General features: G+C 37.3%; 1 protein-coding gene across 2 annotated transcripts in view; it reads right to left on the reverse strand.

Moving 5' to 3' along the window:
• NRPD1B (nuclear RNA polymerase D1B) overlaps positions 1-25,087 on the reverse strand; it is a 309,428-nt gene that overhangs the window by 103,780 nt on the left and 180,561 nt on the right. For both annotated transcript variants that reach the window (XM_089428292.1, XM_089428293.1), the window contains one exon: positions 6,965-7,143. In XM_089428292.1, coding sequence (XP_089284418.1) covers positions 6,965-7,143 — 179 coding nt within the window. The remainder of the gene's footprint in view (positions 1-6,964; positions 7,144-25,087) is intronic.

Below are 25,087 nucleotides of genomic sequence, written 5' to 3' on the forward strand. Positions count from 1 at the left end.
CAGAAACTGTCGGGAACAGCCGAAACTGCCAGGAATAGCCGGAACTGCCGAGAAAGTTGACGTAGAGGGCAGAAGCTGAAACTACAGGGAAATCTGATGCAGAGGGCCGAAGCCGAAACTATCGAGAACAGTGAGAACTGCTGGGAATTGCCGGAACTACTGGGAACGCTGACTCAGAGGGCAGAAGCCGGAACTGCCAGGAACAGCTGGAACTGCCGAGAAAGCTGACGCAGAGGGCAAAAGAGGCCGACACTGGGGTTTTCCGTGGGGCAGATTGGTGCTGAGGAGTTGCTGGAGTGTTTATCCGAGGTTTTAGCCGGAGCATCTGTCTCTGAAGGAAAGGTACTACTGCCGAGATTTTTCTCTGTTGGGTGAGCCGGATTTGGCACCCAGGTTGTATTCTGACACTGCTTAATAAATCAAACCCTCAGATCGCTGCACCGGTTTTCCCGCATTGGGTTTTTCCAGGGACATTAGTCCAAAAATAACGGTGTCATTTGTGTGCTTGTTTCGGTTTCATTCAGTTGATGATCTGTAATGTCTTGAGCATGTACTTGTTTATTTTCAGTATTTACATGGTAAATAACTTGTTAATTAATCAAAACAAGTAGGAAGGAATAAATCAGAAAGTACATGGAGGGTTTCTAACTGTTAGACTTAGAAACTTCAACATCTCCCTCCATGTATATATCTATGATCAACCTCAACGGAAAAAAACAATTCATTTTGAGGAGTTATCTCCTGACCTGACACTAGTTTAGCCCCCCCTAAAGCTATTTAAACACCCCCACCCCCTCTATTTCACCCACTCATTATTCATTAGAGTCTTTTGCAATTCTTGAGTTGAGTTCGGTGAGGAGAATTAAGAAAGGTTTTTGCACGGTTGTTCTGAGGGAGATTTTTCGCTGATTTGAAGACCTTATTAGAGTCTTGAAGAGATCTTTGGGTTTTCTTCAGTGATTTTTGGAGTTGATTGAAGAGTTTTTTTTTTTTTTTTGGGGGGGGGGACGCTGCTACATAGATGATTTCAGAGGGGATTTTGGCGCTGATTTTCTCAAAAAAAAAAAAAAAAAAAAAAATAGAGGGTAAATCAAGGAAAAATTTTCCATCTATTTTTCTTCCATTTTTCTCCAAAAATTAGTGCTTTTTTCCCAAAAATTCAAAAACCCTTTTTATGCATATTTGTAGGGGTTGCTCCAGCGCTGATTTGGGAAGATTTTGGAACTAATTTTCTTTAGAAAATTAAGATGGAAAATCAAGGTATTTTTTTCAACCATTATTGTTCCATTTTCTCCAAAAATCTAATTGTTTTCCCTAAATTTTTAAAACCCTATTGTTTTTATTTAGAATCTGGATTTGTAAATTTGTTTTGGAAAAAAATTTGTGGCCATTATTTTCCTCCATTTTCTTCTCAACAATTGTTGAGATTTGCAAGGTTATTTTGAGGGATTTCGTTGGAAAATTTCCAGAGGAGATTTTGGAACTGATTGAAGAGTTTATTTTCTGATTGGTTGGAGCTTCTTCTCTTCTCAAAATTTATAGATCTTCTCCAGGTATTTCATTATCCCTATTCCTCTTTTATTTTTCTCTAAAAAAAAAATTGCCATAAAATTCTAAAAGCCCTAGGGTTTTCTATGCATATTTTTCTTTTCTACTGTAGAAGTTTTCATGGTCCGCAAAAACAAGAATGATCTAGCTTGGGTTCACTGCCATTTAAATGAACAAAATATAAAAGTCTGCAAGTATTGTGGGAAGAACGTTAAGGGCGAGGCGATCCATAGAATTAAAGAACACCTACCACATTGGAGAGGGCAAGTAAAACCTTGTGAAAATATTTGTGATGATCTTAAATCAGAAATGCAAAGTCTAATTGAAGTCTACAATGATGAAAAGAGGAAAAACAAAAGAATTAAAAAAGATATGGGCAAAATTCAAAAAAACGACGCTATGCTTAGTGACCTTGATTTTGAAGAATATACGCCCAGGTTTAAAGATTCCTCTAGTTTCCCTACTAGAGTTGGAGAGAGTAGTTCAAATGGCTTTTAACTTGAAGAGAACAGCGGCCCGTAAAGGGATCAACTCCTTTGTACCCCGCACCACCCCTAGTTCTCAACCAACCCTTAATGTTAAATGGTAGAAGATAGAGACAAGGAGGTTGCATATAAATGCATTGCTAGATGGTGGTATGATGTAGCCCTACCTTTTAATGCTACTAATTATGCATATTATAAGCCCATGATTGATGTTATAGCTTCATGTCGAGCAAGCTTCGACGGCCCTAGCTTTCATGATATCGAGGGCGCACTTTTACAAAATGAGGTCCAAAGAATACAAGAGTACCTTGCAGAGTTCAAACAATCATGGACCAAAACAGGATGCACAATTATGTTTGATGGATGGACTGATGGTAAATCTCGCACCATACTAAATTTCTTATTTACTTGTCCAAAAGGTATTATGCTTCTCAAATCTATTAATGCATCTGATCAAGTGAATAATGCACAATTGCTATTTCGTCTTTTGAATGAAGTAGTTATGGAAGCAGGGGTTGAAAATATTGTACAAGTGATCACAGATAATGCCTCTAACTATGTTGCAACGGGAAAGATGTTGGTGTGAAAACACACCACCATTTGGTGGTATCCATGTGCAGCATATTTTGTTTAGACCTCATGCTTGAGGATATTGGCAAAATTGAGTGGGTGAAGAAGTGTGTGGATGATGCAAAATCCATAATCAGGTACATCTACAACCACTCGTGGGTTTTGAACCTTATGAGAAAGCACACTAAGGTGAAGAGCTTGTTCAATCAACCATCACACAATTTGCAACCAACTTTCTTTCGTTACAATCCCTTCTCCAACAAAAACCAAACTTGAGGAAGATGTTTTCATGTGATGAATGGAATGCATCTCAGTGGAACAAAAAGGCTGAAGGAAAACAAATGGTTGACCAAGTCAATGGTAGAGGAAAATGTGCTATTTAGTGAGCCTCTTGTCAAAGTTTTACAGATGGTGGATATTGATAAACCTGCCATGGGTTTTGTTTATGAGGCCATGTATTAGGCCAAGAAACAAATACAAGCAACATATGGGGATAAAAGACAAAGTACATTCTTCTATGGAGGATCATTGATGAAAGATGGAACAAGCAACTCCATAGACCACTACATGGAGCTCTGGCTACGACTTAAATCCAAGGTATGTAATTTTGGATTTCAATGCTCACATTGCTTATAAGTTTTAACTTTTAACTTTTAAGTTTTGTTGACTTGATGAATATGTTTTGGTCTTCTTAATTATGAAGGTATCATTACACTACAAATTTTGAGGTTGATGGGGAGGTATTAGGGGGGATTGTATAAATGCATTGAGCGCATGGTCCCAGATTCCAAGACTCAAGATCAGATTCATAACAAGCTCTTGAATTTCAATGAGTATCGGTACGTTTAGAATTTTCATGGCTTTAAGAAATAGAGAAAAGAGTCCCCCACGAAAGAACTCAAAACTTGCAAATTCTTATACTACTCATTTCAATTTGCAATTGTTAAGTCCAAGTATCAGGTTTCAAATTCATTTTCTAATACTTTTTTCTCCATCCACCTTTTTCGCAGCTTATTGGTGGCAACAATTTGGTGGTGAATGCCCTCAATTGCAAAAAATTGCAATTCGAATATTGAGCCAGACATGTAGTGCTTCAAGGTGTGAGCGAAATTGGAGTGTGTTTGAGCGTATACACACTAAGAAGAGGAACCGTTTGGAGCAAACGCAGTTGAATGACATGGTTTTTGTTCAGTACAACCTTAGGTTGAGACGTAACCAATTGCTAAATAAAACCCCCGAATCAAGCAACATTGTCTTGGGTGACTTTGATCCAACATCAAAATGGGTTGTGGAGAGTCGTCAAGCACCAACATTTAACAATGAAGACCTTTCAGAATGGGTTGTGGAAAGTCAAGCACAAACATTTAACAATGAAGACCTTTCTTGGTTGGACTTAGACCCACCTCCATAGGATGTAAAGGCAGAGATATCAGAAGTACCAATAGCATCTTTTGCTTCAGAGCGAGGGGTATCAAGCCATAATCCCACTGCAGACTGGATGCTACTCATTCTTCAAATGAGGATGAGGAAGATGATCAGGATGATGATTGATCATTGATTTTCTGTAGTTGTACCCTGTGGCCTGTAGTATTGTAGACCGTAGTATCATACTATGATCTATCATGTTATTTTGGACTATAAAGGCCTTTTAGACCATGCTTCTTGATGTTTGTAGCTTTTTTGGTTCAAAGGTGTTTTGCACTAAGTGCTATTTTGGTTATATGCACTATTACTTGCTATATAAATGGGAACTTTTGCATATTTGTGTACAAATGGTTTGGATTCATATGGATGCACATGTGAATATCTGTTTTTTCTTTAAAATATGAATATTTTATGTGTTTTTGGTAAACTAGTTTTTTCTTGTTTTTTTCCAGTTCTGGTCGGTTCCAACCACTTCCCAGTGCACAAGGCTTTTCGGTTCCGATAACATTGCTTCTCACCCTCTTTAGCAAAGTTTTCCTCATTGAATTTTCCCTGGGTAACTTCATTTCCTATTTAAATCAAAGCACTAGTCTAGGAGGTAGTGATCAAACCACCTACTTTTACTAATTGCTTTCTCTTCTTCCTTAACTAGGGTCAGGGTTAAGGTTCCTTGAAATAATATTGAAAACGTAATTTTATTTGGTGTTATTTCCCTCTAAATAGGAATTAGATTAAATCTATGCATTTATTGCATCTTTAAACCCTATTTCTAAGGTTGACATCATCAATATATTGTCATTTTATGCATGCTTCAAAGTAAAAACTCCATTACAAGCCCTAAACTCTGCATATCTAATTGATAATATTAATACTTTTGTTGATGGATCATTGTAACGTGCAAGGCTATTTCTTTTGGTTGTTATGAACATTGCAAGGCCTTTCATTCAAAATCTATCAAACCTTAAGGTTTCTTTGAAATAACACTAAAAAGGTATTTTTGTTTGGTGTTATTGACCTCTAAATAGGAATTAGATTAATTGTTTAAAACCAAAATCTATGCATTTATTGCATGTTTAAACCCTATTTCTAGGGTTGACATCATCATTATATTGTCATTTTACTCTTGCTTCAACGTAAAAACTCTATTACCAGTCTTACTCCTTTTCTTGATGAATCGTTGTAAGGCTACTTCTTTTGGTTGTTATGACATTACAAGCCCTTTCATTCAAAATCTATCAAACCCTATATTATAACAGCACTCTAATTTACTTAAGTGGTCTACGGACAGAGTCTTTATACTTTGGTAACGATTATATTAACCCTCTGGGTTCTACCAAATTCCCTATCTAACCTATCCCAATCATTAGACCTCGTACATCACCTTAAACCCTGCTTATTCAATATCCTTTAAGTGGTCTTTAAAGGGAAGCATCTCTTGCAATTTAAGCGACACTAAATTGCTAGAGAGGTTGTTGAGGTGACAATGGTAGTTGATCTCTTGTTGCTACGAGCTCTAGACCTACCTAGGCATGCTATATTTAAACCCTTCTTCTTGAATATCCTTTTAAGTGATCTTTAAAGAGAAGAATCCCTTACAGTTTAAACACCACTAGATTTAAACCCTTCTTATCTCTTGTTGCTACGAGCTCTAGACCTACCTAGGCATGCTATATTTAAACCCTTCTTCTTGAATATCCTTTTAAGTGATCTTTAAAGAGAAGAATCCCTTACAGTTTAAACACCACTAGATTTAAACCCTTCTTATTGAATATCCCTTAAGTGATGTTTAGAGGGAAGCATCCCTTGTGGTTTAAAGACCACTAAATAGTTGGAGAAAGGCCGTTGAGGTGACAATGGTAGTTGATCTCTTGTTGCTAAAAGGTTTGGACCTGCCTAAGCACTAGCTCTGCTAGATTTTGCGGTAAAAGAGAGCATTCTAAACATTGAGGCCATTTACAGACTCATTGATTATGTATTTTATGTATTGCATTCATTTTGATATCCTCAACCCTACATGGCATATACATGAGAAGACTTCACATATTTTGTGAAATGGTTTAAGATATTTCAAATATATTATTTTCTTTAGAACTTAAATATTTTACGTATTTTTAGTAGAAATGAGATGAAAGCCATAAGCACTATTTATGGTGACTAATGATACGTAGAAACTATGCCAACATTGAGGCCATTTAAGCTTCATTGATATGTAATTTGTCGCTAATATGCATTACATTCATTTTCATATATTCACCCCTACATTATTACATCCATTTTGATATATTCACCCCTACATGGCATATACATGATTAGACTTTACGTATTTTGTGAGAAGACGTTGAAATCTTTGAAATATATTCTTTTCATTAAAATTTAAATATTGGTATTTTCAGTAAAATAGAGACGAAAGCCATAAGTACTAGCACAAACTATTCCTTTAGTGAAATCTGATCTACTTATGGTAACCAATGATGCCTAAGTTGTAATAATATGACGTTTTTTTCTCACTATGAATGGGGAAACTTTCTATTAGATAAGAAAATTCAATTCGTACTTCAATTCAAAAATGCTATTTTTCAAATATGCAACTCAAATTAATTTTTGCTTAAAAATAAGTGGTCTACTTACTAATGCCCAATAAGAAATAGCCTAACTTCATGTTAATAGCATACCTTATAATATAGACGAAAGCCATAAGTATTAGCACAAACTATTCCTTTAGTGAAATCTGATCTACTAATGGTGACTAATGATGCCTAAGTTGCAATAATATGACGTTTTTTCTTACTATAAATGGGCAAACTTTCTATTAGATAAGAAAATTCAATTCATACTTCAATTCAAATATGCAACTCAAATTAATTTTTGCTTAAAAATAAGTGGTCTGCTTACTAATGCCCAATAAGAAATAGCCTAACTTCGTGTTAATAGCATACCTTTTGCTGTGGTTTCCAACAAACTCGGATATATTATGTTGACCATGGTATCTAAGATATCATCTTGATAGGATGAAGAACCACCAGAAACAATACTTTCGTTATTTCTCAAAGCAAAGTGTAAGCAAGGCGCTTCAAAAGTCCCTTCTCTGTATTTTTGTGCCACATTGCAAGAATCACTGTAAAATACAAAAGTCTAGCTCAGTAATCTATCATTATTAAAATAATATATGTTTACAGTGTATTTCTCCCTAAGAGATACAAAAAAATGCACAAACAAAAGTAGACAAGTAAAATGATGATATTTTAGCATTGTCATTGAGATATGAATAGATATGAATAAGAAAGGTATTGGAACTCTCATATCTATGCAGGTGAACGACAAGATATACAAACATGCACAAACAAGAAAGGACTAGAAAGATAGTGGGAGGCCAACGGAGAGTAAGAAATAATAAACTGTTAGATATGACTAATAAAGTTTTGGAATTATAATCTCCACATAGTAGTTACAAATAGAGCATGCAGAGATGGAAGAGAGAGATCACAGTAGATATTGGAACTCTCATATCTATGCAGGTGAACGACAAGATATACAAACATGCACAAACAAGAAAGGACTAGAATGATACTGGGAGGCCAACGGAGAGTATGAAACAATAAACTGTTAGATATGACTGATAAAGTTAAGGAATTATAATCTCCACATAGTAGTTACAAATAGCGCATGCAGAGATGGAAGAGAGAGATCACAGTAGTGAAACAATGCTATAAGTAAAACGGAGAACCAGAGTTTTAAAAATATCTCTATATCACAATTCTTGCAATATAAATATTTTTAAACTGAAAACTATGGAAAGACATGCATGTAATATATTATCGCATTAGCCATGGCTATTTCAAAATATAATTAAATAAAGACACCTAAGGAATCAAAGTTTCATTGTGACGAAAGATTAAAACTAAGAAGGAATGTCCTCAATTAGCTATAAAAAAAAAAGACTAGTAACCATATATTGGGTTTAGGTCGGTCACATTTAATAGAGTTCATTTCAAATATAACAAACATGTCAACACCTCCCATTAATAGGGGCAATGGAAGCTTGGATAGGGGTCAAAAAGTTTTTCGAACAAATAATTGACCTGATATGCAGTGACCTCATGCAATGGCCAAGCAACAAATACTCACTAGATTTCTAATCCTTTTCACTTCCATTTCGCTTTTCTACATTTGTGACACCTTGTCTGATTAAATATTCAATCCAATGTGTGGTACACTAAAGCAAATGAGAAGCAACAACTAATGACCAGATTTCCCAGCCCTTGACATAAATTTGGCTTCTAAAGCTGATTTTCAACCAATTTGATTACTTGAAAACATCTAGTAAACGTATCCACCCACATAAGGCATAGTATCAACATAATCACATGAGTAATTGTTTCTACTACCAACGTAGTGCAATCTTGAAAGAAAACGTTAAACATGTGTGCATCTATTTAGACAAACATAGAAGCATATTAGCAAACCATGCAAACCCCCTATATACACACAAATGCATATTAGTATACCATGCAACCCCCATAATCTATAAGCATGGATGATGCATTATTGAACATCGAGATACCTTCTGGAAATATACAGTATGCCCAGCAAAATTTAGCGCTCAACTTGATAATTCATACGGCCTAAAGTCACATGATCTTTTCTCCATAATCTTTATCACCACCAATTTGGCATGTCTATCAAAGCTCATTCTTACAGCGAAAAATTATAATTGCTTTGGCATTGCGATTTTGGCATCTTGATATTCGCAAATTATTTGCTTCATTTTCAATGTAGCAACTCCTACGACACTATTTCATCTTACCAACTCATTCAACACCATTCATCTTGATCACATGTATGACCCTCTCATTGATCACTCGTATTGCCATTTTCATATCAGCCACTAGTAACTTTTCTCGTACAAATAGAGACAAAGTTGATGCTAGTTTATAACTATCAATTCCAGTCCCTTCTCTGTATTTTCGTGTAACATTGCAAGAATCACTGTAAAATACAGAAGTCTAGCTCGGTAATCTATCATTATTAAAATAATATATGTTCACAGTGCATTTCTCCCTAAGAGATTCAAAAAAACTGCACAAACAAAAGTAGACAAGCAAGATAATGATATTTTAGCATTGTCAGTGAGATATGAATAAGAAAGATATTGGAACTCTCATATCTATGCAGGTGAATGACAAGATATACAAACATGCACAAACAAGAAAGGCTAGAAAGATAGTGGGAGACCAACGCAGAGTAAGAAATAATAAACAGTTAGATATGACTAATGAAGTTAAGGAATTATAATCTCCACATAGTAGTTACAAATAGCACATGCAGAGATGGAAGAGAGAGATCACAGTAGATATTGGAACTTTCATATCTATGCAGGTGAACAACAAGATATACAAACATGCACAAACAAGAAAGGACTAGAAAGATACTGGGAGGCCAACGGAGAGTAAGAAATAATACTGTTAGATATGACTAATAAAGTTAAGGAATTATAATCTCCACATAGTAGTTACAAATAGAGCATGCAGAGATGGAAGAGAGAGATCACAGTATTGAAACAATGCTATAAGTAAAACGGAGAACCAGAGTTTTAAAAATATCCCTATATCACAATTCTTGCAATATAAATACTTTTAAACCAAAAACTATGGAAAGACATGCATGCAATCTCCACATAGTAGTTACAATTAGCGTATGCAGATAAGGAAGAGAGAGATCACAGTAGTGAAACAATGCTATAAGTAAAACGGAGAACCAGAGTTTTAAAAATATCCCTATATCACAATTCTTGCAATATAAATACTTTTAAACCGAAAACTATGGAAAGACATGCATGTAATATATTATCGCATTAGACATTGCTATTTCAAAATATAATTAAATAAAAACATCTAAGGAATCAAAGTTTCGTTGTGACGAAAGATTAAAACTAAGAAGGAATGTCCTCAATTAGCTATAAAAAAAGACTAATAACCATATATTGGGTTTAGGTTGGTCACATTGAATAGAGTTCATTTCAAATATAACAAACATGTCAACGCCTCCCATTAATAGGGGCAATGGAAGCTTGGATAGGGGTCAAAAAGTTTTTCGAACAAATAATTGACCTGATATGCAGTGACCTCATGCAACGGCCAAGCAACAAATACTCACTAGATTTCTAATCCTTTTCACTTCCATTTCACTTTTCTACATTTGTGGCACCTTGTCTGATTAAATATTCAATCCCATGTGTAGTACACTAAAGCAAATGAGAAGCAACAACTAATGACCAGATTTCCCAGCCCTTTGACATAAAATTGGCTTCTAAAGCTGATTTTCAACCAATTTGATTACTTAAAAATATTTAGTAAATGTATACCCACATAAGGCATAGTGTCAACATAATCACATGAGTAATTGTTTCTACCAACAACATAGTGCAATCTTGAAAGAAAACGTTAAACATGTGTGCATCTATTTAGACAAACATAGAAGGATATTAACAAACCATGCAAACCTCCTATATACACAATAATGCATATTAGTATACCATGCAACCCCCATAATCTAGAAGCATGGATGATGCATATTGAACATCGAGATACCTTCTAGAAATAGACAGTATGCCCAGCAAAATTTAGCGCTCAACTTGATTATTCATACGGCCTAAAGTCACATGATCTTTTCTTCCTAATCTCTATCACCACCAACTTGGCATGTGTATCAAAGCTCATTCTTATAGAGAAAAATTATAATTTCCTTGGCATGTGTAGCAACTCCTACGACACTATTTCATCTTACCAACTCATACAACGTCATTCACCTTGATCACATGTATGACCCTCTTATTGATCACTAGTATTGGCATTTTCATATCAACCACTAGTAACGTTTTCTCATAACCATTTACAAAATTTTACAACTAGAGAGACAAAGTTGATGCTAGTTTATAACTATCAATTCCAAGTTAGGCCCTAAACATCATCATGATAGAGCCTCCATCTGCTTTATACTTGCTCTTAAAGACCCACTTGCAGCCTATCGGTTTGGTTCCCAATTGAGGATTAACCAACGTCCAGGTGCCATTCTTTATCACAACATCATATTCTTTCTGCTTTGCTTCTTTTCATTCATCATGAGAACCGACTTCTTTGAAGGAAGCTAGCTCGAAATCTCCAAACAAATTTAATTCACAATCATAAGAAACATCCATATCCACAGGTGAATCAAACTCATCTACATCCACCTCCATTCTGTTGAGAAGAGCTTCTTGTCCTTGTCTTTCCAACCTCATCAAGACGAACACTTTCAAGTGTCTTTGTGAGCTATTTTGAAGACCTTTCTGACATGGCCTAGGTTACTCAGTCGACTGAGATGCGTCAAGATTTAGCCTCCCAATTCTCTCAATCACATCACTCAAAGTGTCCTTTTTATCAATGGTTGGAGCTTCATGACAGGGAGAGACTGCTTCAGAAGGAGATTCCACAAATTGATCCAGTATAGGGATCCCCCCTTCAAGATGTGGAATTTCATTATCAAACTCTTGAAAAGTTTTTGCATCCCTGAATCTGTCTAAGCAATCAAGTTACCACTCAACAACATTGTCAATAATGGAAGATTCAAGAAAGATCACATCTCTAGATACTATAAACTTCTTATTCACTTAATCATAGAGACAGTATGCTTTGGAGGTCTTTGAGTACCTCAAGAAGAACATTTCTAACTCCTTTCATCGAGGTTCCTTCTTTTTTCCTTAAGCATCAAGGCATAAAAAGTGGAACCAAAAACCAAGAGATGCCTCACCGAAGGAATGCAACCATACCACATTTCATAAGGAGTCTTGTTTTTGAGAGCATGAGATGGATATCTACTCTTAATATACACTGCACATAGAACTACATCAACTTAACATTCTTGAAAAATATCATTAAACATACCATATTTAAGATTGTCCTATTCATTCTTTAAGCTATTCATTCTTTAAGCTATACTATTTTGTTGAGGATTATAACGCACAGTTATTTGATGTTTGATCCCATGCTCGCGAAAATAGTTTTCAAATTCATTTGAAGTATATTCTTTTCCATTATCAATATGATTAGAGCCAATATGAGATTATGTATCATTTTCGATCCATGGATGAAAGTTATCGAAAGCTTCGGATTTGTTCTTCAATAGATATACCCAACACATTCTAGTGTACTCATCAATAAATATCATCATATATTTATTACTATTTGTAGTAAGAATAGGCACAGGGCCACACAAATTAAAATGAATGAATTCAAGATTTCTATGTACTTTGGAATGAGAATCACAAAACACTGTTCTTTTGTTTTCCTAAGATACAATCATCACATTGCTTAAGTTTCCTAGGAATGGTTGTGTAACCCACCACCTATGGGTGATATCCTCAGGGCAGGGGGGGCCTTTTTCTCCTAGATGGGTGATATCCAGGGGGGGGGGGAATATTTTCTCCTAGATTGTCCTCGGTCGGCAGTGTTGAAATTTCTAAGTCTAACACGTTAGAAATCCCTACTGCATTATTTGGTTTAATTTCTCCTACTTGTTTATTCCATTGAGTTATTTATAAATATAAATACTGAAATAAACACAAATGCAACCTTAACTCATATACAGATCAGCAACTGAGATAACTAAGACAAACACACAAGGGACACCATAATTTTTGGATAATCGTCCCCGGAAAAACCCAAAGCGAGAAAACTGGTGCAGTAGTTCTGAGGGTTTTATTATTATGCAAATTCTTGAGTACAACTAGGGTGCCAAAATGGCTCACACAACAGAGATTGTTACACGGCAGTAATACCTCTTCTCAAAGACAGATATTCAACCTCTCAGCTCTCGTCTGCCCCACGAAAATCCTTTTGGCGCTTCCTCTCGGCCCTATGTCAACCCTGCTAGCATCAACATAGCTCCTGAAGCCTCTGCGTCTGCCTCCTGGCTCTCTGCGTCAGCTCTCCAACGTTCTGCGTCACCCATGCAAGCTTCTAAACCTTTGTGTAGTCCTCAGCTGCCTCTGCGTCAGCCTCTTCAGTCTCTGCGCTGCCCCCTAGCACTATCCCTGCCTCTCTACTATGTACTCACTGCCCCTCACTACAAAAGATCACTAGTTCGATTCTCTCACCAAGCCCCGCTCCAGAAAATCGAAGTGATTGGTCAATCTTGGTGTATCTCCAACTGACCCTCAAGCCTCCTCTTATACTTTTCCTATTGATTCTTCAATGGCCGAGATTAAGTCCCTAATCAATGGCTAAGATTAGATTTGGCTTGATCCATGTCATTTAGAACATTCTCACCCAGTTATAAATTAATACTCATTAATATTTTAATTTCCTAAATTTAGACTTGGGAACTCCATTAAAAATATTAATTATTTTAATCTCTCCAACCGAGTGAAATTCCCCAAACCATTTCTGGGTCTTGGAGATCTTATGTGCCTTAGCCTCTCCACCAATTTTCATGGCCAGAGCACATCTGATGCTACCACAAATAAACACTCCCTGTTAGCGAGGCATGTGCTCTAGTAATGTTTCACCATGGAAACATCACATTGATCTTCCGCACCAGTACCTGTACTAATGCTTGGCCTATTGCCTCACATCATCTGCACTACTGCTTCTTATATTGTTGCCCTTGACGCTGCCACTACCACCGCTACATTTGTACTGCAACTCCCTCTCAATACGTTGCCCATGTTGCCCCTAGCACAGCCACTGCTAACTGCAACTCAATTACCGAGAAATAGGTAACTGACTTCTCCCAAATACTAACATCCCAGTCAGTCTGGAAGGCACATTAAATTGAAGCTGCCTCTAATTCTATACTGTGCTCCCTCTACTGCCACTGCACCGCGGCACACAACTCTGTGTCTCTCGCACTGTCATACCCTCCACTGCACAGCCTCATATTTCTGCACCCAAGCACTACCTTCCTGCTCCACTACACTTTGCTCCACCCAATATGTGTCATTTTTCTACTGTCTTTAAGGGCTCCCGTAGCCAGATATGATCTGAGAGTTTGGGTACCTCAACGATCATGCCCTTACTTTGTAGTCCTCCTTAATACAACTCGATATCTCCCCACCTCTTCTCTAGAGGTGCATGAGCACTCATGGCACAGTCGTCATCAGTCTCGACCTCTTTCTCCACCTTAGTTGGAGCTACCTTAGAATCAGAAGCTTCTCCCTCGTTTTTCTTCCTGGGACACTAGGATGCATAATGTCCCAGATCCCCACAATGGAAGCACTTCACCTTGGAGATATCCTTCTTCTTCTTCTTCCCTCCCTGTCCCGCAGATGCTAGAGCCGCATCCTCCTCCTCTTTCTTGATTCGAATTCCCTTGCCACTACTCCCCACCTTGGTCAACCGTCTAATCTCTTCATGGTGAAGAGTTGCCCACATCTCCTCCCATCCTAGAAGAGTGACCCTACCCAAAATACTTTGGACAAATATCTCCCACTCCTCAGAGACTGCATTTAGGGCAGTCCTCAGCATGAACTCTGGATCCGATGTAGACCCCACGAAAGTAAGTTGGTCACAAATCTCCTGCATTCTGAAAAAGAATGGATATATATTCTCTCCCTTTTGCATCTGATACGACTGCAACTGATTCTCTAATAGCATCTTTCGTTGCACGAAAGTGCCTTGATACAAGGATGTCAAAGTATCCCACATCTCCTTTGTTGTGTTCTTTTCAGCAATATGTGGTACAACGTGATCTTTGACCCCATGGAGGATCATGCACTACGCCCTCGCCATTGCATCCTCATACTTCTCATTCTCAGTTGCGTCGACTGGGATAGCCACGGCTCTCAAGGCAAATTCCTTGATGCAATGTCGATCCATCACTGTCGAGATCCTGGCCTTCCAGATGACAAAGTTGGGATCCACGTCCAACCTGTCCTGATCCCTCAATCCATTCACTGCCATTTCGGCTCCTCTTCTGACTCCCTTTGAGATTCGACTTCCCTCCTGGAAATCTCCCTCTAAGTCCTGATTTCCCTCCTAAAAATCCTTCAGCCAGTTGTCGAACCACTTCTCTCCAATCCTCCTTGCAACTACAACTTGGATCTGGATTTCTTGGCTAGAAATCCATCAAGGTAGCGACTCCCTCTACCTTGGTTTCATCTCCTTAGGTACTGTTTTGTTCTGACAAAACCAGTACCCCACCAGCTTCTCAATCACAATTTGCCCACAACTCCCCAAGCCTCGGCAACTTAAGAAACTGAGCCTCTCAGGGTCTACACAATCTCGGCAACGACAAAATTAATTCACTCAGCGCACATTTCATTCTCACAACACTTCCAATTCCGTTACTATTATTACACTTGGAAATCTAATTTCGACCATTATAATTTTCATTCTGAAAAACTACTTCACTTTTGGTTGCTTATTGACAAGTCAAATGTGAAGCTTTGATGTATGCTAGTCAAATTGAAATTTTACATGGGAATACTAAGTGGATAATAGCATACATCATCTACAGACACCCCTCAAAGACTTGAAAACACTGATCGAAATAGAGAGACTTTCAACTATGAAAAGGTTGATTCTCTAAAAGTTTCATGCAGGTTTGTCAATACACATTTACGTGATAACAAGTCAGTGTCGTTGCCATGGATTGTCGCCTATCCTCGAAAAATCTACGACATTTGTCAAAGTGTATTTCATTTTGTTTATTTTAACTCACTTGGCAAATCCATTGTGTAAGATCAAAAGCATCTTGGAAAAGCCAAGAGGATCCTTTAGCATCCTTCTTCAAAATTATTTCAAGTCCTTAATGAACTAGAACACTTATTTTGGAATAAGCCAAAGACTTTACCGAGGTTTCGTCAATTTTGGTAATTGGATCATCCATTGGTGCAACCACTTCCCAAGTAGTTACAACTAGTACTGCAATAAGTTCATGCTCACTTGTTTCTTCAGTTCTAGTAAGTTTATCTCAAAATCTTCCTTCTAAATCTTCATCTGTTATTTCTTCAATTGTAATATGTGCTCATATTAACACAATGACCATTATTGTAGTTAGATTTGACTATATTCTCCTTTAAGTCTAAATCAGATTCCTAATCAACCTCATGATATGCCTATAGGTGAATATCTCAAACTCCTTCCAAATTTGGAAGGTACAAGGTGATTACAGTTGAGGATCATCTCAATGCTTTCTTGAACTTTGTTGACGAATTTGAGGTCAAAAACGAAGATGTTGTCATGAAGATGTATGAGAAAACTGTTGAAAAATATGCACGATTATTATAAAAGTCAAACTCTATTGCTTCCATTGATAAATGGGAATCCTTCAAAAGCAAGTTTACAAAGAAGTGGGGTTATAAGCAAGATGGCTCTTTCTTGCTAGTGAATTTATTTCTATTAACAAGAAAGACAATAAAATTGTTTCTAGTTTAATACTCGCTTCTACAAACTTTATTTTAAAACCCATCCAAATATTCATTTAAATGTTCAAATTGCCTTATAGTAATATTTCTTTCAAACATTTGATGAATCTTTTGGTTTCTTACGGGAAAAAGAATTATAAAAAATATGGAGTATGCTTTAGATGTTTGCTCTTAAGCTCGAGAAAAGCCTTTTGGTAGCTAAGAAAGTCAAAGCTCATTCCTCTTGTTTATTTAATCGAAAGGAAGGATGTTCCAGAAACCCAAAAAGGATATGGGGAAATAATGAAGTACCTACAAGATTTGTCAATTTGTTGCGAGATCTAAGTAATAAAATGGTCAAATTAGAGAAAAATTTAGAAAATCAACATGTTTTTCCTGCAGTGACAATTTCAGCCTAGACAACCCCCTCCAAGAAGGTCTTTTCAACTTGAAAAGAAGCTTGAGGCACCTAGTGTTCATGTGCCCATGTCTGGGAACAAGTTCATCGATTACTCTTCTTCTAGAAACTATTGCATGACATTAAATGTTTTAGGCGTCTAAATAAGGATTGTTTCCCACCAAAATGGGTAAACCCCATAGGAAAAAACTTTCTCCTCATTTGAGGAACAATCAAGCAGCCAATGAACCAACAACCATTGATAGCCACTACTTGACGATGATATGCCATGTGCCTCTGCCATTTGCATCAATGATGTGCCTCTCACCATCCAACATTTACACTTGCATGAAGGTGGTTTGCTATTCAAAACGTACTTTGATCATTTTGTAATCAAGTGCCTATGCTTGTTTGTTTTGGCCATTTAGTATGGATATAGAGGTGATCTAAAAGATTAACCGATCTTGATTGTAAATTTGTTCTCTCACCTTACCAAATGGGTTAATCCTTAAGCCCTAATAGTGGGACATCCCTTGAGGCTAATATTAGGACCTCCCGTGAGGCCTTAGGGTCATAGGAGCGTGAGGCCTTAGGGTCATAGGAGGGCACGACTTGGAAAACACAAATTGAGATAGTCTGTCCATTATCCCCTATACCATACTTTTCCATCACACATTACAAGCCCCATATACCATATTCATTTTTTGGGTCAAATGTTTGATTGGTTCTTTGGGACTTGCCGCTCACATGTTCACACTATTGATTTTACTAGTGTGATCAAGACTAGTATGTTTTTTCACAATTGATAACTACTTTTAATGATATAACCAGTGTTTTTTACATTCCAATCATTAAGTAGCACTACATGAAAAACTTCAACCGTTCATTTCATCAATAAAGCAATATAGAGATCACAGTAAACAGTAAGCAAGAGACAAGAGACACCAAAAAGTAGGTTCACAAACTGGGTGAAACGCACAAGGGGAAATCCCAACCAATCTTTCCTTATGAGAGGGAGAGAATTATGTTCATCAATAGTATAGCAAAATATTCCAACGAGATTCCAAATCTCACCTCAAAATATTCAAGTCAAAACCAACGAACAAAGAGAGAGAAAGTAAACTTTTGATCAAAGTCAAGTCTGCAACAATAGGGCCGAATTTCGCCCTATGGAAGCTCTGAAATCAGAGGGCTGAAATTTAGTCAACCTTAGTCAAAATAGTGCCTACAATTCTCAATCAAATAACTCATTCAAACCTGGGATCAACCAAAGTCAACGAGCCAAAAGAAGATATGAATATTTGGTCAAATAGAGTCAAAGTCTTGCAATGCTCGACCTCCAAGAGAGTCAAATAATTCGGTCAAAGCAAAAGCAAACCTATCAGAAAAGGCTGGTCAAAAAAGTCTCATTGTCTTCTTCACACGTGTGGATGAACCTCTGCGATTTCAAATCGAATTTCTGTGTGACAATAATTATGTGATCAGTTGCTCCAAATGGAGTCCAACAATGACTTATTTATGTGTGTCATGAGAGGAGTCTTTTCACACATGTGGGGTTGACTTGTGCTCCAAATGGAGTCCAACAATGACTTATTTATGTGTGTCACGAGGAGTCTTTTCACACATGTGAGGTTGACTTGTCCTTCTTGAAGCCAACTTGGTCAAACATGAAAATTTGAATTCTCTCCATTAATTTCCAATGGAAATACCAACCATAGTGACTCATTTTTCAACACTCCCTTGGCTAGGGAGGTACTTTTCATTCCCCCTCAAGATCAATCTTCCCAAGTAATCCATAGGTCTTACAACACACAACCCAAGGAAGAGATCTCTCTCTGTTAAGGTCAATCTCCCCAACCAATTCTTAGGTATCATAGCACACAACCTAAGGGGGAGATCATCAGTTTCATCATACGGAAAGATACATAGCATCCAACTCATCTCAACGCATCTCTCTGACCACAAGGCCTCACAATGCACAGCATAAGGGAGGAATCTACAAAATCAATGTCCCCGACCACACTTGTCTCGCTGTCATCATGATCTAAGGGAGTCTCAATCTTCCTAACCAATCCATATGTCTCACAGCCTCAGGGTATGGAAAATAATACATCATATGATGCTATGCAATCAATGCCCCATTTGTCTCCAAGAGGGGTTCTCAACAACTCCAAGTTGTTCTTTGAAATAAGCAAACTTCATTCAAGACGAAGACTTTTTCAACACATTAGCAACTCACTCATCAGTAGGGGCATATTCGAGCCTCACAGCTCCCCTCTAGACAATATTCTGGAAGTAATGATACTTGATCTCAATGTGCTTCGACCTATCATGGAACACCAAGTTCTCAAGGAGCTTCACACAGTGGTGATTATTACAATATATAATCGTCGATTCCAGCGCTTACCAAGCAAACCAACAGACAATTTTTGAAGCCCCAGAACTTCACAACAATAGACAAAACATGCAATTATGTACTCAGCGTCAGCTGTACTCAAAGCAACAAAAGTTTGATTTCTACTAGACCATGAAATCATAGCGGAGCCCAAGCCAAAACAAAAACCAAAGGTGTTATTTCTATCATCAGAGCTTCCAACCCAATCAGCATTAGTATGCCATTCTCCATTAGAAGCATATCTCAGACCCTATTCAATGGTACCACGCAAATATCTCAATATATGTTTTTCCTACAACCCAATGCACATGTTGAGGCTAAACCAAGAATAGGCTCAACCAGTGTTACAGGAACGTCCCCCCCCCCCCAACCAAGATCTGGAGTCAAAACCGCGTCCCATATGGATCCGCCACCGATCCTTCAGCGGAACCGCGGATCCAAAAATTAGATCCACGATTCCGCCTTTTTTTGGCGATTCCTAGAAAATTAGATCCGTGGGGGCCCGATCCGCGGTTCCTGCTGCCCGATCCACGGTTCGAGCTGTCCGATCTGCGGATCGGAAAGGATCAGGTGCAGATCTATGGAGGTTCAGGCATGTATCCACCGCAGATTAGGAGCAGATCCGAGAGAAGGTGGACGACTCACACGGTTCCGTGGGGATTTTTTTGTTTTTCTTTTGTAAATTTCGAATACTCCGAAGGTGCCCCTTGATGCTCCCTAGATGCTCCCTAATCGTAAAGTTAAATTCTTAAACTGAAAGTGACATGCTGCTTTATCTTTCATTCCCATTCTGTTACTTAAATTTTTAACATTACCATGAAATGACTCGGGATGTTTGAGAGTGGTTCCAACCTCATCAAACTTCATATGGAGAAAATAGAATTTCATATCCCATTCAAAATTCAGCAGACTTAACAATTTTCATGATCAATGGGATTGTGGCGTTTCATTGGATTATATCATGTATGAAGGCATGTGATTGGCAATTAATCAAGAGCACCAAGCCCTATATGTACCCCAGTGTTGGTGTTGTTGATTGTTGAACTCCTTTGTCATGGCCTCAACAATTATGTACCCTTCACTCAAGTCAAAATCATTCATCAAGCATGTTAAGCTTTCTCTACCATATTATAAGGCTTGGATTAAGCTGTTTGATTAAAAATAGGCAATGTTGACAAATATCCCTATAGAATTGAAGTAGAGGCAAAAATTAGACAAGAGAAGAGGAATCTAGATTCTAGATCGTTGATGTTGGAATAATTAATCATTGATGTACAATGGATGTTATAGCTATCTTGATTTATGTAAAAATATGCATGTTTTCATGTCTTCTACAACTAATTTGGTATTTTGTATGTTTTTTAATATAGATGCAAAAAAATATAAAATATATATATATATAGTAGACACTTCCGAAACGCTTCGCTTCCTAGACTCTTGGGAAATGAAGCTTTTGCATCCCCGCTTCCAAAAAACGTTCCCGCTTCGTGGAACGCTGGGCTCGACGTGTTCACAACATAACAAATATCAGGCCTAGGGTTCACAAGATATTTTAACAAGCCAATCAATTTTCGATACATAGAGCAATCAATCAAATCAGAGTCATAGTAACAGATCTTCAAATTCGTCACTATCCATGGACTTGCAGTCCATCATGCCAAATCTCAAGGATCGAAGTAGTGTATTTCCCTTGGTCAACAGAGATTCCATCAAGCTTTTGCCAAATTTCCAAACCAAACCAAGATCCTTCATTTCAAATTCAGAAACCAACTCCCTCTCACACTAGAGAATCAAAACTTCAACCCCTGTCAGAAACAAATGACCTGCATATAATAGTAACATCATGGGCTCGTCTTCGACAACTTTTTGAGGTACAAATTCGGATCAACATCGTGTTGATTTATGGTAGCCATTGATTAGAATTTAATTTAGATTGTTGATTATTCAACAAGAAGATTATGAGAAGGACTTCGATGGGCATTTGGAAAATACACCATGCAAATACTCAATTGCCCAAGTAGATCGATTTTCTCACTTGCTGAAGTTCGGCAAGAGGAAATCGAATCAAAGGGTGCGCCGCAGGTGAGAGAGAGAGGGTATTAGAAATAGTCGAGAGTGCAAGAAACGGCAAGAAGAGGCGGCGCAGTGACACGCAGGGACAGCGCAATCATTGCGCAAAGGGTGACGCAGTGTGGTTAGCAATCAAAGAAACAATATTTGTTTACACTATTTGTATCGTGTAATGTATTGTGCAAGCACAAATGAGTTGCACAATGTGCACACCTTGGCCCATCGTCATCTTCGGAGTTGAGAGTGTTGTTGACCCAGATTCTTCTACTAGAGAATTTATGGTTTGTACATTTATATAAGTCACCCTGCTAGTGCATATCTTTGTGGTGAGAGTTAGTTATTAAAAAAATTGCCAAAGCCATAAGATGTGGGATATTGTTAGGTGACCCTAAGCATTGTCAAGGTGACACAATCAAGATTATTGTTCAAGAGAGAAAACTTTTAACTCTACTGTACATGTTACATGTTGCAGTTTTTTAGTTAAAAATGGTTTTTTCTGCACATTTCTTGTGCGTTACTTTTGTGATTGAATATTACTTTGATACACATCCTTTCACACTCTATTGAAATTGTGTGTTATAAGTAATCTTGTTAGTTTTTCTTGGGGAGTTATTCATGTCGAGGAGCTATAGGATGTAGGATATTGTTAGGTGACGCCGAGCATTGTTAATCTGGTGCAATCAAGATTATTGTAAGAGAGAGAGAGATTTTAGCTATTGCAACTCTACTATACATGTTACATATCGCAGTTATTTTGATTAAAAAGAGTTGGGCTTTCTGCACGTTTCTTGTGAGTTATTTCTGTAATTGATTAACACTTTGCTAGAAATTTTTTAAATTTCCTTTCAAACCATGTGTTATATCATAAGAAAAATATTCAAATACGTTAACCAAGTTGCAGTGATATTGTTAGCATTTCTTGGGTTGTTATTCATGAATCATGTTGGGCTAGTGCATTGATCCAATCTGTATCCCCTGCAAGAGGAAGATCGAATTGTTATAATTAGCAGAATTATAGGTACATCCATACCCTATTGAAGAGATTGTGTATCTTGCAACATACAAGGGTAATAAAGTGAATTGTTATAATTAGCAGAATTATAGGTACATCCATACCCTATTGAAGAGATTGTGTATCTTGCAACATACAAGGGTAATAAAGTGAACGGTTGCATGTTTTTATGCGAAACGTACAATATGTGATAAACCTCAGCCCAGAAGGTGTGAAGTTATGCAAAAATAAACTAATCTGCACAAATTAAACTTTCCTCCCTTTTCCACCATTCTATCCTAACACTTTTTTTTATCCTAGAGATACTCTGATTCAGAGCCATGTTAGTTCTGACTGTAGAGTACTAAATTATCAGAACCATGATCGATTCATGAAAATTATCACCGATATTCAATGTCAGAGTAGCAGTGGTTATAATTCTATAATGTTGTGTAGGTTCTGTGTGAATTTCAGGTTGTGTAGATATTCTTCAACGAAGTCAAGCACTCCCTTACCCAGCATCACTTTGTATGTTGGAAACTATTCCATTTGAAAATTTTGTATCAAGAATGTTTTAGTGAAGCAAGGGTTGTTGAAGATCATAAAGGGCAAGGAGGTCTGCTCCTAATATTGCTGATTTGGTGATCTTTGAGGCATGTGATGACGATGCACGCTAGAACTTCAACTCTATTGTGATTCATCATATCATTCCTCATTCAAGAACTGGAAAAGCTAACATGCTATATGAATTACAATGTAGTATCTAATATAAGATTTCAAATAATCCATGTATCCTCTACGTGAATAGTGTTAGGAGATGTTTTCGCATTCCCACTGTATATTACATTAGTTATAATTTTTGAATCCTGTTGACCAACATTGTGGTCATTTATTGCACGTTTGCACATTAACAAAATTATCTTATTTTATCTACTTCTGCAAACAATTGTAGGCTTTGGAACCTAGTGATAATGAGACCGTTGTTGATTATATGACCGACATAAAAGACTTTGTAACTTTTTGTTGTTGTTGATACCATGGACCCAAAGAGATTGGGTGCTTTGACAGTAAATTGAGATAAAGATCCAAAGGATTTGATTCTATTGACATAAAAGACTTCGTAACTTTTTGTTGTTGTTGATACCGTGGACCCGAAGAGATTGGGTGCTTTGACAGTAAATTGAGATAAAGATCCAAAGGATTTGGTTCTATTGACTAGCAATTGGTTGATTGAGGTGCTTCAACCATCAAGATAGATTTGCACAGTTTCACTTGAAAAGCTTGGTGATATGCTTCTTCAAAAAGAGCACTGCCTTGATAAATTCAAAACAAATGTTCTGATCAGGTGCTTACTGTGAAGATAAGCAAGAAGAACGGTCAAGGAACAAAATTTGAAAAATGGAATTCAAAAGTACGAAATTCAGAGTCCAGAAAAATATTGAAGGAAGAAACTCCTTTGTTACTACAATAACATGGAGGGACATTATGCACAAACCAGCTACGAACACAAGTGCAAACAAAATAGGAAGAAGTAGAACTTCTCCAATGTGATTGAGAAGTAAAATGAGCACACTCAGAAAGGTGCATTGATAACTTCACTCGGTGTGACAGAAACAGTGAAGGATGCTCTGTACAATGACTTCAACACAACCAGACACATGACTAGGAGATGAGATTGGTTTGACAGTTTGCCCCATCTAATATAGGAGATATCATGTTTGGAGATGACAAGACTAGTTTATTAGTAAAGGTGATGCATACGTGTTATACATATCTGGGTTAAAGAAGAACCTCCTGTCAGTGAATCAGTTGAACAAGTTAAATCTCAACAACAAGATTGGACGTACTATATGTCTCATAAAAGACATTGTGAATGATTATGCACGCATAGTGCAAGGTAATGGGTAGGATGGTCTGTCTCTCACTGCCAAGATTGATACTGAGTTGTTGATTGATTGCTTTTCAGGTTTTGATACTTGAATTTTTCTAGCATTTCTTTCCCACCTAAGTTGAATATGGTGTGTAGATTACCACAAGCATACAAGCATGCTAAGCTCTCTGAAACTTAAATTTCTCCAGTTTGTCATATGTGTGTAGGTTGAAGATGTTGCATGAGTTACCACAAATACATGCTAAGCTCTGTGGTGCATGTAATTGTGGCAAGCAAATATGCAATAGCTTTCCCACTGGGAAGGCATGGCACACAACATCAGTATTGGAACTTGTCCATACTAACCTGTGCGGACCCATGAATGGATCCATGAAGAGACCATCCGTAGGAGATCAATCATACTTGATGACCTCCATAAATGATTAAGTTATAATGCATGGATTTACTTCCCTGAGAAGAAACAGAGTGTATTTGAATATCTAAAGAGTAAAAGGCTTCTGTTTAAAGCAAAGTGATAAATATCTCTGAGGCATTGAAATCTAATATTCGTGGAGAGTACAGCACTAATGAGATTGACTCATTTTGCAGAGAGCATGGTATCAAGTGGAAATTCACAATCTATGCCGGAGCAGAATGTGATTGTGGAGGCATTAAATCGATTTTGTTTATGTTTCTAATCAATGACCTGGGATAAAAGGATTTAATTTCCCCAGATTTTGCAATGTGGGGCAAGCCTCAATAGCATGTTATTTCACATAAAAGTTGTAAACCATTCACACGCTGCAACTTTGTGCATAGTTGCGCCCAGAAAAGATATGGAAACAAGAAAACCAAGTCCAATCAAAGAGAATGTGAAACATTCTATTGAAAATCTGGATGATACATGTAGAAAAGGAAAAATAGAAACCACCATTAATGACTTACAAATAAAACGGC

This window comes from Pinus tabuliformis, chromosome 4_2 (assembly GCF_031772625.1).
Source record: "Pinus tabuliformis cultivar Carrire ecotype Pingquan chromosome 4_2, CPIR1, whole genome shotgun sequence".
Classification (NCBI taxonomy): Eukaryota; Viridiplantae; Streptophyta; class Pinopsida; order Pinales; family Pinaceae; genus Pinus; species Pinus tabuliformis.